This window comes from Cynocephalus volans, chromosome 6, assembly GCF_027409185.1.
Source record: "Cynocephalus volans isolate mCynVol1 chromosome 6, mCynVol1.pri, whole genome shotgun sequence".
In the NCBI taxonomy this organism is placed as follows: domain Eukaryota; kingdom Metazoa; phylum Chordata; class Mammalia; order Dermoptera; family Cynocephalidae; genus Cynocephalus; species Cynocephalus volans.
In genome coordinates, this window is record NC_084465.1 from 43,215,087 (window position 1) to 43,232,043 (window position 16,957).

At 35.3% G+C, this 16,957-nt stretch overlaps 1 protein-coding gene across 1 annotated transcript in view; it reads left to right on the top strand.

The window, feature by feature from the left end:
- Nucleotides 1–16,957, top strand: part of DOCK4 (dedicator of cytokinesis 4) — a 433,780-nt gene that overhangs the window by 186,103 nt on the left and 230,720 nt on the right. Inside the window, exons 2-5 of the mRNA XM_063098749.1 lie at nt 4,505–4,588; nt 7,222–7,262; nt 9,283–9,338; nt 13,165–13,261. Of these exons, the coding sequence (XP_062954819.1) occupies nt 4,505–4,588; nt 7,222–7,262; nt 9,283–9,338; nt 13,165–13,261 (278 nt within the window). The remainder of the gene's footprint in view (nt 1–4,504; nt 4,589–7,221; nt 7,263–9,282; nt 9,339–13,164; nt 13,262–16,957) is intronic.

Consider the following 16,957-nt stretch of genomic DNA (forward strand, 5'->3'; position numbering starts at 1 on the left):
AATATGTAAGAAAACAAACAAGAAAAATAAATCAAGGGATCAAGACAGTGTGCAGTCATGTTTAGTAAACCCCATTATTATTGGGGAAAAATGCCCCTGGAAAATATACAGCGAGCAGACTTTTTATAAAGAGATAGCTAGTTTACAATAACTGGTGACAAAATGAATTTTGCTTTATGCAAAACCCCTTGGAGAAATTTAAAGAGATTTAGTTGAAAAGTTCCTTCCAAAATGGAATCTAAAAATAGTATGTGCTTTTTCCATTTGATGGAAATGCAAATTGAGGCTTCATTAATGCGTATGTTGTCTTTGGATCTTTGCTTTGCTAAAGTAGTTTTCCTTAGTTTATAATGCATTATATGCTACCACTAATGAACATGAGCCAAACATGGTTTCAAATCCTTTGCTCTTTTGCCTAGAACTGCCTTCCTATTTCAACTTTCTCTTCTGTCACCTGAAGCCTAAATATCTTCCCTGAGCATAGCATTGTCCATCTATTCATTAGTACACAGCAAGGTGGAATTACTTGTATAACTCAAAGATTGAGAGGGTAAAGATCAAAGTCATGCCTTAAACGATATCCTGCAAAGTGTATCTCTCCGATATAATCTGCAGTTTAATACTTACTGCTTAGATGTTTTTAGTTATGAGAAGTGTCCGAGGTTTTCCGAATCAATGAAAACCCAGGCACCATTTCTCAGTGGCTTCATTCATTCATTCATTCCATGAGTTTGTTCATACTGCATTCATGCACTCAGACACTCATGCTGGGTCTTGAAAGATAAATGAGAAATACCTCAAGTTCTCAAGTTGAAAGACTCAGATATATAAAGTTCAGGTTCTCTGGGAGCACAGATGAGGAAGTAATTGATTCCATACAGATCCAAAGATGAAGAAAGGGAAGGGTTAGCATCAGGAACTCTTCTAAAAGACCTAACCTTAGAGGTAAATTAAGCCATAAATTAGAGCTTCTTTGCAGTTCCCATTGTAGGAGGAGTAGGGAAGGCAACCTCCCCTAAAAGAGAATAATATGTGTAAAGGCTCTGAGGCCTGCAGGAAAGAACTCGATGAGAACTTTGGTATGGCTGAGCACAGGGCTGTGTGTGGAGTATGAGCCTGGAAAGGGAAAGGACAGCAGTTGTGAAGGGTCCTTTATGAGATATGGAGAGCCGGCTGTCCCTTCTGCTTTATCAGACAGCTGCTGCAGGTGGAGACAGGTGTCTATTTGATCACAGGCAGTGACTGAACAAACTAGGCTGGCTTGGGAACAGAGTTCTTCAGTAAATATTATGTTGTGCCAGTGCTAAGCTGAAAGACCTCTTCCAGACTCAAAGTTCTGAGGTGGCAAAGGCCGTTTAGTTTACCTCGTCTAGCTGTCAGGTCTCATCCTGCACCTCTCAGCCCCTAGTCTGTCCTCCAGTCACAATGACCTTCTGTCAATAATCTTCCTTGCAATAGTCCCTCCCACACAGGAATTGGCCCTTTGCAAGGAATATTTTTTTCTCTCCTTACCAAGTTAACCTATATTCATCCTTCAGATATCAATTCAGTGGCACTTCCTCAGGATAGCCTTCCTTGATTCATATCCCCAAAACCCTTATTTATGCATGTTTTTGAATGGTAGCTCTTGCAATAGATTGTAATGGATGTAAGGACTGTATTGATTTTAGCTCCTAATTGTACACCTGATTTATCACGGAGCCTGACACAGTCTGAGCTCAGTAAATAATCACTGAGTAAATGAATAAGGACATGGCCATTACTGTTAAATGTTCTGGTCTCAAACAGTCAGGTTCCTTTATTATTGGGAATACTATTTTAAGAGGATGCTAAAAATTCTAAGAACCAAACTCTGTTACCTGTGAAAACTCATTCATTCTTTCATAGGAGCTATTTAAAATTGGGATGACAGTTTTTCTTCGTCATAACCATGGACAAGGGCACTTCAAAAAGTTCATGGAAAGATTCATATTATTTTTCAATCTTGAGGCACCTTCATATTATCTTATTTCTTATTCAAGCAGCCTGTGTGGGTGAATTCTAAGCTCGGGTGCTTAGACATCTAAATAGAAATATGCAACTTGGATGTTCGTGTCAGGAGCTCAGGGCACAGATCAGGACTGGAGAGAGAGTTGGAAAGTCATGTATCAACAGGTGATTCTGGAAGTCTTGGAACTTTCTCCATTAGGGAAAATGTGTGTGGATAGAAGAGAAAAAGTATAGTTTGAACTACCAAAGTATTTATTAAATGACTGGAATATGCCAGGGAAAATCATCTCCACATAGAGTCTGAGATCATTGGGCAAATGGGGTAATCATAAAGGTACTGCAAAAGGTAGTAAGGACTAAGGTACCTATGTGAAATAATTTACTATATTAAATAATAATAACCATATGGAGAGTCTGAGAAGTTGGTATTTTGACTAAGGTCACACAGCTAATAAGTGTCAAGATCAGGGTTCAGACCCATGTCTCATGATGCCAAGCTTAATGCTATTTTCCTACACTTCAGCCTTTATACTTCAGTGTCTTAAAGATGGAACCCTAGATAACACCAAAATATCAGAGCAGGGCTAAGAAAGAAGGTCAAGCAATGATGGACTTCTGAAAGGCTATTTGAATGTGGCCACAGTGAGGGGACTGGAGACCTTAGTAGAACAGTTTTGGGACACAGTGAAGGCTAGATTCTATGGCTGGGCATGAAGGGAAGGTGAAAAAATGAAATCCATAAGTGGTACTGCTGGGTTCAAGAAGGTGAGAAGGGGAAGGCGGGAGCAGCCAGCACTGAGGGAGGTGTTCGTGGCAGCCTTGGGTGTTGAGGGCGTTCATGAGTGGTAAGAGCTTTATGTAGAACTTAGAGGTCTATGAGAAGCATCAGTATTGTGCACTGGTGAATGACCTGGGTTATGAGAAGTTAAGGCAACTATGTGAGTATAGAAAGGCAATTCTGGCTGTAAGCTTGTTTTGAAGTCTTTTAAATTGTAATCAACCTACTGTCTGTTCAGTTGCTGATCTCTCATAAGAAGAGGTCTCAGAAAGTTAAATGAAGTAATCTGTTGAGGTATATAGATGCTTGATTATTTTTGGAGCAAACGTCTTCTTGCAACATCAATATGAGGCCATATGGTATTTATGGTTACAGTTAGAAAATGACATCATAAATTAGTGCTTGTTTAAAATGGTCAAAATTGGTTTAAATATTTTCATTCATCTCATGTAGTTTTGGTTGTGTTTTCTGTCCTGTGTTTTGATTTCTACCATTAATTTTGTTTTCAGATCATTAAAGGGCTTGAGACTTCTCTAAAAGCCCATTAGTTACTGGCATATTTCAACTTTTGACAGATTCATATGTTCCTTCTGGCTTTTAAGATACATTCCCAACAATAGCAATAACTTATTGGGGGACTGGTGTTGTGTCACATAGTGAGGTTTAGATACAAAATTATAAAATTTACTTCCAAAATTTTGGCCTTTTAAAAATCGTTTTCTTTTGATGTGAATTGTGAGTTGATTTCAGTGTGTTTCCTAGGAGATGTCATTCTGTTTTTGCATGTTGACATGGCAATGTCTTTATTTTTCTGTCCTTGCCTCCTTTATGACTCACGTCAGATTCCAGGGGAGAATCACTGAGCTTCATTTTCTCTATAATTCCTGGAGTTTCCCAGGATGACTAATCTATGCGCGCTTTCTCTCTGTAGGTATTATGTATTAGTCCTGCCTCGCTCTGTGAAATGTTTTAGAAACCAATTAATCTAAACCATTAATCTACAATTAATGGTGACACACACGTCCCCTCCCCCTCTTTACAAATGGTATGAGAGAGCACTAAGGCATATGGGAATTGTCGTGGCGGCTGTGTATGTAGTCCTATGGGAGGGTCCAGTCATTATTAAATAAAATGTCACCATTGATTACTATACAAAAAGACTCCTTTTATGCAACATACTGTGCTAGGCCCTGGGGACATGATTGTGAACATATAAATGCGATCCCTTCTCTTGAGAAGCTTACTGTCTAGGGAAAAGAAATCTGCTTCAAACAATACAGCAAAAAGGTAAACCAAGCTTAATAATGAGTAAGAAATATTTTCTTCATTTATTATTGAACACATATTTATTAACTACTGTGGGCCAGGCATCTGGACGGGGAGTTAATACAGCAGTGAACAAGGGGGACACATTGTCTCTTATGGAGCTCTTCAGGCAATACCTTTGCTTACATATATTATTGGGTGATACTGTTGATATGTTGTATACTATTTTAATAATTCCATGTCATTGAAATACCTATTTGTAATACTTACTTGACCAAGAAGTTGGGAAAATATATAGAGTTAACAATTTTCTTAAAAACTATATAAAATTAAAATGATAGCAAGTTCTAGCTATCAAAGTGCACTGCTATTCACATTCATTTTTCCTAGTCAGTAACACTTAATAGTAAGCGGTATAACTGGCTATAACTGACATGATGGTCTTCATTTATTCTATATCATTTCTTACAGTTATTGCCAGTTTTCGAGGAACCATCCCATATGGCCTGTCATTGGAAATTGGGGACACAGTTCAGATCCTGGAGAAGTGTGATGGTAAGTGGCCTAGTGGTGATCTCTTGACAACTTCCTCAACATAGTACTGTTTATAAAGTTTACTAATACTGTCCACACATCTACTAATCTGTGGGACTTTTCCATTGGTCACAGCAAACCATTTTTGACAAAACTCATTTCTTATATATTCAGTGTTTGGCTAATGGGAAAACATCATTTGGTATTTTTTAAGCTCATTGTATTTTTTTCCTAATATTATTTACTTATAGTCACTAGATGCCAACATAGAAAGCAATTGAAGCTACTGTATATTTGTGGGAGTTCATGACTCAGTGACAAACTAGCAGGCTTTTTTCAGAATCTCAAGAGTCCAGTAGATCCCCTCAGGACAGGAAGAAACAGAGGTCCACAGCAGAAATGGCTTACCTGAGGCTGAGTAACCAGATGTCTCAGGGAGGGCTCCTGCCCAGGCCAGTTCTGTTCTAGTCCTGCAGCTTTTAAAATTACTCAATGCATTTGAAATGTTAGTGGAATACATTATATGACCTTGTATGATTAGTATTAATTTATATAGCAGGTAACTCATTAAAGGTACCTACTATGTTCTCAGACGTTTCCATTTCTGTTCCATGAAATACCCTTAAACTGTAGTTTTTAAAAAGATCCCAGATGAAATGAGTACTCCTTTTTTCTTGTTAACAAAATGACTACATTTCAAATTTTAATCATTTTAACCACAATATACAAAATATTAGTCAGTATATACAAAAATATCCATTTTCCTCCTAAAAGGAATTTACATGATAACATTCTATCATGTTAAGGCTCATAGATTAAATTGTGTTCTCCCAAACAGAACTACTACATTTAGTTAGAGCCTGGCATTAAATGATGCTGATACATGGATGTTTATTCTGTTTACTGTAATTGATATATTTAAAAATATAATAAGGTTTCCTGTGTCATTACCAGATGTGTTTTGTCTTTCTGCTTTGTATACAGATAAATATAAAATTTATTTTGAATTGGTGCATGAAATTGGGCCCTATATCTAATGGGAGCCATTTTTAATCTAAAAGTTTTCTGCATGGTATGATTGGACAGAGACAACTCTCTGACATTTCTGCAATTCTCAAGAAGTTTTGTTTTCTGTTAGAATAATTATTTATGAACAGATATATTTCTTGGGTCTGTGTTTATGGGATCTAATAAACTCTGAGATAGATATTCTGATTTTCAATTCATTCTGCTTTCTTCAGACTGATTTTAAAACTTTAAGGATGATATTTTACAATATATCCTTTTAAGAAAAGGTATTATGAGGATCAAAACTGTTTAAATACAAAGCACAAACATTTGCTTTTAAAAATTCAATTAGGTTGGTTAATGGGTACAAAACAGCTAGATAGGAAAAACAAATTCTATTGGTGTGCAGTCGAGCTAGGCATCTGTAATTAACAATAATTTACTGTATATTATCAAATGGCTAAAAGAGAGGAGATTGAATGTCTTCATCATAATGAAAAGATGAAGTTTTGTAATGATGAATATGCTAATTACCCCAATTTGATGATCACACATTGTATACATGTATTGAAATTGAAATTCAACTCTGTACCCCACAAATATGTATAATCAATGTGTTTCAATAAAAAAATTCAATTAAAGCTTTTATTACATAGTAAAATAATTTTTTTCTTGGCGGTTGTCCAGTACGGGGATCCTACTCCATGATATTGGTGTTGTAAGGCTGTGTTCTAGCCAACTGAGCTAAGCAGCTGGCCCCATAGTAAAATCATTTCTTACTGATAAGCAAAATGGTTTCTACACTTGAAAAAAAAAATAGTCTGAAAACAATACTTTTAAATGGGGTTATATATTAATCATATATATTCATATATATGTATATATACACACACACAGTGCATTTGTTTTAAACCAAAAGAAGACATTGTTTCCCCTTAAGGATAGTGCTATAAAATTGATTCAGAGTTGCTTGGGGCTTAAATAATAGGCATTCTGCAGAATAAAAATAATGATAAACTCAGTTGATTGGACATTGTGCTGATGAAAGTACGCTGGTTAATTCCGGTAATGAATGAGACCTGGCTTTATTCTTCTTTCAATATGAGAGTGATCCTAACCCAAGATAGTGGGTTTAAGGGTGTGAAAATAATGGCAAGGCACTGTTATTTGGTGGTAGAGTCTGGGCTTTGTAGTCAAGCAATCAGACTTTGGAAATATATTAAATCTTTTTCAGATTTTTCAATCTTCCTGAGACAGTGTGGCCTTTAATAAAATGGGGAGAAACAGTGCTCAGAGAGGTCAAATAACATGCCCAAGATTAAATAGCTAATAAGTAGCAAAGCCAGAATTTCAGCCCAGTGCTGTGATTCCAAAGACTTTACTTCCATTATGCACGTTTCTATTTTTCGTAGAGATTTCTGATAAAATTTTTAAAATGTTTTTATTAATGGAATACTTTAAACTACTGGTCACTTGAGCTATTATCTGGCCTAATCCCAACACCCACCATGTCTATACATAGAATATTTAAATGTAGGGTAACATTCATTAGCAAAAAACTGATTTTGTTATTATTTGTTATTATTTGTTATCTTTAAAATATTACAATGGTTTATCAAAATATTACCGTGATTATTTCTCCACAGGCTGGTACAGAGGATTTGCCTTAAAAAACCCAAATATCAAGGTAAAAATTATTTTTCCTAACCATAGTTATAGGATTTCTAAAAAGATAGTTATTTAAGTTATTTCATTTTACAATTGAAATTACAATTGGGACTCAGTTGAAATGCCAAACAGTAATACAGATTTTTATAATTTTGGAAATTCCTTTGATCTTGGATTATCATTAAGATATGCTACTCAAATGATAATCCTATGTGCTCTTGAAAATCGTACTGAGAAGACTTTAATAAGCTCATTATATATAAATAAAATCTTTTTGAAGTTTTAGTTGCTCAGAGAGCTAACTTAAAATTCAGGCAGGGGAAGTATACATTCTAAAAGAAATACTGAGTAGAGGTATTTATTTATTTTTAAATTTTATTTATTTTCTTGAGTAAAGGTATTTAACCTTTAAGTTTCCTGTGATAGCATTTGTAAAATCTTGGTGTGAAGAAACGAGTTTATTTTAGTGACATGTTAAAAGTCCCTTTGGGTTTGGGGAGCTGAAGCCAGGAAAATCATGATATAGAAAAGCCATCTTTTTCCCTATTTCAGGTAAAAACTAAGATTCATCGTTTTTTATTCATTTACATAAGTCCTCAGGAATTATAGTAGGAAATAGTATAATTTTTTTTTATCTTTCATTTGTATGGTTTGTCATTTTGACTCTATCTTTCTCAAATCTCCCCAGCTTTTACCCATACTTCTCCTATTCTCTAATATTTTCTTACATGTCATATTTATTTTTTAATTCTAGCTTTATTAGGATTGTAGATAAGAAATTGTATCATTTATAACTCTCAAAATACAATGTAAGAAATCGAAACTCTTTTGCCTGTCATTTTTGCTTAAATTTACTTTTTTCTGGATCATTCTGCTGTGTTTAATTACTTCATCTCATTTATTTTAGGTCATTCTAGAGGAAAGCCTAAGAGACAGAGTATACAAATTTAATTTTTTTAATATGTTAGCCCTCATTTAAAGTTGTTTTTGGACATCTGTAAGGCACATGTAAATACAGCTTCAGGATTTAATTATTCATTTAGAGCATGTTTGAGAAAAAAACTATTATGACATCTTTATTACTTCTGTCACTTCTAACAAACCTCAAGTTCTGATATTTCCTTATTAATTACAATTACTTTATTTGTTAATCCTATTATATACATTGAGGTAAATTAAAATTTTGAAGGAAAAAAGTGGCTTTTTAAAATCTATATACCCGTTTAGTACTGTTGAATATATAGACGGCTTATTAAATTTTATTTTATACTTAGATCCGTAATGGTATAATGTATCAGATGACATTTGTTTTTTTAAATATTTAATTGAGTTTGTCATTTGATTGTACATCAGAAATTCTTCAGAGGATATTGCCATGTAATGGACAATAAAATTGATGCTCATTTTGTTGTTGTTGTTTCTTTCAGATTCCCATTTAGAACAAAGGAACAATTTTCTTGTCCTATCATTTCCCTACAACAAAATGCTTAAGCTAGCATGGCTCCTTTGGTTTATTTTTTATTCTGTCAGAAGGGCAGCATGGTGATTAATTGCTGCTATGTTGTCATCAAAGATCTTCCATAATACATAATATACTAATTGTCTCCAAATTCACAGTAGTATATTTTAGCATACATTTTTAAATAGAAAAATGAGTGTTTGGAGAAGAAAAAGAACAGCCGCCAAAACAAACAAACTTTCAAAACTATGTAATATTTTTTAAAAATCTTATTCAGTATAACATGGTTTTTATGTAGAATTCTGCAAGTTTTTTATTTTCTGTTTTATAAGGAATATATTTTCTGAATGAGATTTAATTTTTTTATTTAGATATCTAAACTTGTAAACTAGTTAATAATAGAAAATGAATGGATCTAAGCCACAACAGATTTTAGTGTATAGAATGTGGTAGAGACGTTGTGTTTTCCTGTTCCTTATATTGTTAGGGTTATGCGAATGCCTTTTATGCATATGACTTGTGAAACCAACGCTGCTTTAACAGGCAGCTAGCACCATAACCTTTGTGTTCTCTCTTCCAGGGTATATTTCCTTCCAGCTATGTTCACTTGAAAAATGCCTGTGTAAAGAACAAAGGGTAAGAAATGAGTTTTATTAATAGTTGGAGGATTTTCACAGAACCATTGCTTATTTTGGAATTTGAAAGGCTTAGTAATTGTCTTGAAAAATGAACTGTAGAAGATCATCTCATTGTGTTGTTTGATAAAGATATATTGCACTAAAGCAGTGGTAGGAAAAATTAAAGAACCACGTCTATGTGTGCTGGACAACAGCAGGATCTAGGAGGGCTGTTGTCCACAAATCATGGAGTCAGCCTAATCTTGAGCAGGAATTGGTTCTTTTTGGTTTCCTGCTACATAGGGAAGCATGGTAACCAGACCCATTAAATGATGAGTCATGTTGCCTCAAAACCCAGGAACTTCCTAGGATCAGCACTGATTATACTCGTAAGAAGTCAAGTCTGTCTTTGTCTAAGTGGGCATAATGTTATATTCTATGTGACCACTTCACAAAGCCATTATTCTACTTTAGAGCATTTCATTTATATGACACTTTGATTAAACTCATTGTTCACATAGGATTTCTTATATTATTAAAAATTTTTCCCAGTCTATTTCCAGGAGAATTTGAAGTAGCTGTCAGGATAACATAATTCAAATAAGATTATTGCAGGCTAAAATAGTAAAACTTGCCTATCTATATAGTTAACATGAGTAGATCATTCATTATAAGGGGGCCATAAATTTGGACACAAACATTTGGTGCCAATATCGCAAGGACTATTCATTGGATCATTGTATAATTTTCATTTTATAACAAAAGAATACAGATTCAGCCATAAAAATTATATTTTTCCTCAAATAGCAGTCAATAGCAATTTATTATTTGAGTTCTTATAGCATAATAAATGGTGTCTTCCAACTTAGTTTTACCAAAAAAATTTTTGAGGATGCTACTCAAATTGGTGATTCTTACATCTGCCTTGTATAAAGTTATGGTATTAAATTTTAGTTCAGTGAAGGAACTTCTGCGAGAGGCTAAAAGCCTATGGTATAAGTACTCCGAGTGTTCCCTATATGGATAAAACTTATAGAATCTAGGAGATCATTATATGTCTTATATATGTCAGCTACTTTAAGCAATATTTGTAGTAGTAGTTAGTAGTAATTATTTAAAATAGTAGATTAGAAGCATAATTACCATTACCACTATAATCTTTTAATAAATGTGTCCTTCAGAAATATTTTGCAGCTGTCATTCCTGAGAAGTTTCAAGCAGAGTTTTCAGTCCTTTTTGAGTTTACCTACCCGCTAGGTTTGACACCACCCAGCCCCCCTCAAGTAAACCAGAGACCACTTCAGAAAGCACTATAGCCACATGCTTACCTTTTGTTCTGATCTTTCTGTCTTAGTGATCTGGGCTTGACAACATGAAAACTCCACGGTCTACCCCTGTCCTTTAAAGTGTCCACCTAGGCAAGATCCATGCGGTCAATCCTCTTTGCTGCCTTTGCCCCAAGTTCAACCCTGACCCCCCTCAACTGCACAGACCAAAGGACCCCAGCCCGCATTCTACCCTCTGACCGTGAAAAAGAAAAGAGAGAAGGCTATGAAGGCTGTGCTATCAAAGGTGGTGTCAAGGGTCACTTGACTTAGAGTGAGTTGGGGTGAAACATGATAAGTACCTTCTTTTTTTTTGATCCTAGTTAGTAACTGGTTCATGAGCCCCAAGGAAGTTTAAATGTGCGTTAAGGTGTCTCAGACTTTGTGCAAGTTTAAGACTTGCTTGTGGTTTCTCCCCCGACGACACTGGGAGTGATGGACATTTGCATAGCTGAAGAGCTCTGGGATAGAACCAGACTTGATTTTCTAAAAAAGAGTTATTAGAATTGATTGAGACTCGAGGTTCTGAGACTGTTACTGGAAGAAAAACTTTGGCCTTAAAAACATTGAAGGGCATGTATTGCCAGATGATTACTTTCCCAGAGAGGATCTTTGAGATTTTAACATAACCTGTCTTAAGTGGATTTGCAGCCTGATGGCCCACTGGGATGAAATAACTGAAAAATACTTCCCAGAATAACTGAGCAAAATATTTTCAGGGGCAGCTACTTGTGATAGACTACTTGAACACTGATTTTGGTTTTGGTGTAATTGATAAGAAACAGCTGCCTTGCCTAAAATGGCAATTTTGTTTTTAATTTACCTTTTGGTTGGACAATGCCCAAATCAACTTCCCACAGACGGAATTGCCTTTAATTTCTTTCCTGGTTCTTCAAAGCAATGTAGAATTGATTGGGGAGGTCCTTAAATTAAATTATAGTTGTGAACAGTGAGGCCACTTCTATATTATTTAATTCCTGCTGAGGTCATGTCACTTTTTAAATGTTAAGTAGGATGTCAGGTTTTCCTGGAAATTCATTGTTTCCTCCTGGATGTTGTAGAAGATCATTTTATAATCTCCATCTCCAAATATTCATCATTTAAATTGCAATAGCTGCTTCAAAAGCAAAATAAATGTGCTACCATTTGAAAATGTCATGTGTAGACTTAATAAAAGTTCTGTATCTGTCACGGTTCATATATTACTGTTTACTTTTATTTCTCGTTTTAAATCCCAGTTTTACATTTTTAGCTGTGTTTAAGCTCTAGAAAGAAGGAAAATATTCACAGGGCAGGTATTTTAGCAGCAGTGTGAAATGAGGAGATGAAGTTCCATTAGCGAAGAAATCAAGGCAAGATTTTAGTTTCTATACTTGCTATTAAGAAGACTTTACAAAAAGCAATTATACACATTTTGGACATAACATCAAAAAGGAACTGTGGAGCAGTTATAAGCCTCATGCTAAGAAGTAATTTTACCTTGATCATCTAGACAACCTGGTTCAGTGTTTAATGTGCTGTTACCTTCTGCATGTTAGATGTTGTCCTTGAGAAAAATATACTGAAATAAAGAAAATAATCCCCATCAGAATAGTTGGTAGCATTCTTTTGAGAAGCAGTGGTAATAATAGCCATGAAACTACTTTTTATTTGCACAAATTTGAAAAAAAAAAAATGGAGATAAAGAAAAGTAGATTACTGTATGCCAAAGGTAGGATACAGAAGACAAATTAAATTTTCTTTTTCTTTTTTTCTATCTCCTAAGTACCTTTTCAACTTCAGGACCACCATATATACATGGTATGAGTATTTTCCAAGTATAGTTTCTGACTTTTATAGAAGAAATGAGAAGACTATATTACCCTAATCATAGGAGCATTTGGGGATAGATATTCAAATACCTGTGATGTCTTAAGCTCTTAAGTTCTATGCTGCATGATAACATTACTAATAGTGCTAATTATTTTTCATGGCCCTGTTCACAAATAATAAAAACAGTGTTAATGAGATCAAGGGAGTATTCAAACAGTATCTCAGTGTCCAGTTATTTATAGCACTGAGTTAGTTTTGATGTTTGCAGCCATCCATCATATCCTGATGGTTGAACAGTGTTTCTTTTACTCCCTTTGAGTCTTGACGGTCATAGCACTTGGAAGGCAAAAGTCACCTCAGAGTTTATGTAGCCCAGTGACTTCCTGTGATAGATGAAGGCTTTGGGGCTCAGAAAGAGTTGCCGCCTAGTGGTCAAAGTGTCGCTGGATTGGAACTCTTCTGATGTTCCTTCTCCATTACACTGCTCAAACTGGATCTGGATGAAGTGGCTGGTCATTTTGGTATTACACTGCCATAAACCACACAGCATTCCTCACACAACCCCATGATTAAATCCTGGTTACTGTCTGCAGAACCAGAAATAACTAGGCAGACTTCTTTCCCAGTTTATCTTTTAGAGCATTTAAAAAAAAATTATCATCTATGGTAATTGCGCTTGTACTTTGTTTTTCTGTTTTAATCTCACAGACAATTTGAAATGGTTATTCCCTCTGAAGACTCCGTTATCACAGAAATGACATCGACATTAAGAGACTGGGGAACCATGTGGAAACAACTCTATGTGGTAAGTAACTATTTAATGGCATGATTTTTCAGGTAGAGAATGTTTTAAGAAATGGTAGAACATGAATAAGCCTTGACTCATTTTTGAGCACCTCTTCTATGTCACTGGGACTCCTCAGGGAATCAGGGATGCAGATCTTAAGACACAGTCTTGGTGTAATCTCTATGTCCACCGAACATGGGTTTTGTACGTTATTTCCCAGTACCATCAATATAGGAGATGATTTTTCTGCAATCTAAACAAGTTGGATGGTTTACATGGACCTAGTGTTGGACTTCCTGAATACTTTTAATTTTCAGGGGGAAATAAACTTATTTTCAATACAATTTTAGTGGTAGTAGTATTTTATCATATTATAATTCTGTAAGTAATTCAAGAATACTGTAAACAACAGACTCCTTAGCCAGAATCAATGAGAATATTCTAAATATACTAGAGAAAAGAATGCGTCTTGAAAACAATTCAATATTCTGTATACACTCTTATTTGTGTACTTATTATAAGTAATTATGTTTTTGAACACTTACTACATGGCAAACCCCGTGGGACCTACTCTATATGCAGTGTCTTATTTAATCCTTATGACCACTCAAAGAAATAATAACTACAATTATCTCCAGCTTACCAATGAGAAAAATGAGACACAGACAGTGAACTACTTGCTCTAAACCAAGTGGTACAAAGTGGCTGAGCTGGGAATCTGATGGGAATCTGGTGCTCTCCCTCTGATCCACTGTGTATGTGAAAGTCTGGGAAGTATGTGGAAGATAAATGCTATTTTTTCTTTTACTTTCAAAGAAATTTATAGGACAGCTTAATCAGTTGAAGGGATATATTCAAAATATAAAGGTGTACTTATCCTGACAAAATGATTTGAAACAGCCTGCCAAAGAGAAAATCCAAATTAGTGAGGGACACTGGCACAGGATGACAGCTTTCATTGTCTGTTAAGTCTAAAATGTATATTTCATTGAGGATATTCCATCGAGGTGGGAAAATCTTAAAAAGTCACTAAGGAGAACCCTTTGATGTTGGAGTTCTCTGAGCATCCCCTCCTGGAGCTGTTGGCTTTGAGACTCACGATCAGAATCCACAGGGCAATCTTAGATGAATTGCTGGAGTGTAGACTTTGTAAATACAAAGTCAAGGTAACTGACCCCAAGGACTCTGTGCTGGGAAAATGCAAAGGAAATGTACATCTCCCTTTTAGATTTTTTTAAAAAATTGTATTGGCAAGACTATACAATCTAAGTATTATTTCACTAAAAGTAATTGTTCATGGCACTAACTTGGAAAAAGAAACTATTTGAAATATTGGAACCACTGCATCCTAAATACCCAACATAAGAGAGTTCCAAAACTGACAGTGTTAAATGTTATCCATTAGTTGAGCTAGAGCACCAGCCCTTTTCCTTTTATGTAGCTACTAGTGGGGAACAAAGTTGAATTTCCTTTTGATTCTGCTTTATCTAGTTATTTTTACCTGCTTTTGAGGTTGAGAGCATCTATCTTGTGGACATAATTGGTTAGTTTGAAAATCTATGTGTTGTAAACTTTAGAAGGAACTTCCTCTCTTCCTACTACCCTGAGTAATGGGAAAGAGAGAATTATCTAAAAGTTTCGCTGGGTACTGGAATGGTAGTCAGTTACATTAGGAGCAAATATAAAGTTTAACCTACAGATACCAGATTTTTGACATTGGGAATGAAGCTATCTTGGCCATGTGGGACATTTTGGTGTATCTTTTTCTGATGTAAATGTTTTGTGCCAGATGTTTTGGTTGAAGCTCATCATGCTTGAGTGTATTTAGGATATTATCCATGTTCTTTTCCAACAATTTTAAGGCATCCAGCTTCTCTACTGAAAGATGTTTGAAGGCAATAATATTTTGTAAATTGTAAGCAGTATATGAGGTAGTATTTATGTTGGACACTTAGCAGAAAAGCACATGGTAAATGCTTGAGAAATGCTAGTTGCTCTTTTAAATAACATTGGTAAGGCCCTAAATAATGCTCTTTAAAATATCACTTAATAATATAGCAGTAATATAAACCACAAAATTTTAGGAGAAATACAGCAGCCATCTTTTAGTGAGCACTTTTGTGCAGGCCCTGAGCTAGGTATTTTATATCTTTCTTTCCTGGGGCTATGCCAGGTAGTTTTTATTCTTGAATCTTATCAAACAATTTATCCAGGATCCCACACTAAGTGGTAAAGCCTGAATCTGAACCTAGGTATGCTGCTACCAAAACCTGTACTGTTTTCATTTTAAGGCAAATAATAATTTTGTCATTTTCTGAAACACTAAAATACTCATAATTAACTTTTTGCTACATTTCTGATGTATTTCAGGAGTCTCTAGGTATTGTTTAGTCCAAATGTTTAATATTGTGGCCTACCTTTTTCATTTAACACTAATTAAAAGCATTTTTTATACTTCTGAATAGCCTTCATAACTATGCAATTTTTTAAATCCAATTTTTAAAGAATCATAATTTTGTTACTAGATGTCCAACCAGATGTGGACCTTTTCTTTACACTAGTAGAGCAAGTTTTCTGCAGTGTGTCAGTGTTCCTGCCACCCTTGGTTTTTCTTCCCTAAAGAGAAAGCTGACTAGCTAGTTTTTATTTTTATAAAGATTCTGCTTCCTTCTCATCTCAGCAGAAGTGACACCATAGAAATCAAGTCCATCCTACCAAACAACTTCAGAATGCCTTTCCCAAGAGTTGGGAGATGACTTTCTCACTGGGATTGTTCAAGAGGGTGCTGGCTCTCTCATTTGCTGCATGAGATTTGTCTTATAAATAACTTCCTTATACAATTTTTTTGACTTGAGCGGACTTTTCCTTTCTACCACTGGCTTCCTTAAGTGTATCTTGATCTTCCCTGCTTATTCTCTTGTATGACCCAGATAGGACCTACCTCTCCTGGGCCAGAAAAACTAACAACTATAAATTCTTTCCTTCATTCTCCAGCTGCTGGGGCTACACAACGCAGACACAACCACCGTGGTTGGGAGCTTACAGCCAAGTGGAGAACACAGACACAGCAGTTAATCACAAAAGTGTTATGTTACAGTGCCCTTGGAATGACTTGTATGGGGGTGTATAACATGAATAGACAGTGGGGAGTAATAGAAGGACAGGCTCCATAGAGTGCTTGGGATTGAGAGGAGAGCAAGATTATTTGTATCCCAGAGGATCAGGTATGGTTCCCTAGAGAATGCTTTTTGTTCCTCTAGCAAATTTGTCTTACCTGCTCAGTACATGAAAACTCTTCAAGACACCAAGTATTGATAAAGCAGAAAACACGTCAGTACTTTTTAAAATAAGAAATGTTATGACCGAATGCCTTTACCCATCACAAAGAACTTGGTACTTCTGGCAGCTTAGAACTATAGAGGACTATACCTAATGGACATAAGAGGTATATATTTTGGTTTTGGCAAAGAAATAGTATCTGTAGAGGATTTGTTCTGGACCAAGCCCAAGACAATAACAGTGCTAGTAACAGCTAATACTTACATGATATTTATTCTGGGCCAGGCATTGTTCTCAGTCTTAATATACTGACTCATTAATCCTTACAACAGCCTGTGAGATAGGTACTGTAAGGCCCATTTTACAGATGAGAAAACAAGTACAAAGAGGTTAATAAACTGCCAAAGGTTTTTTAGCTAGTAAATGGCAAAATGG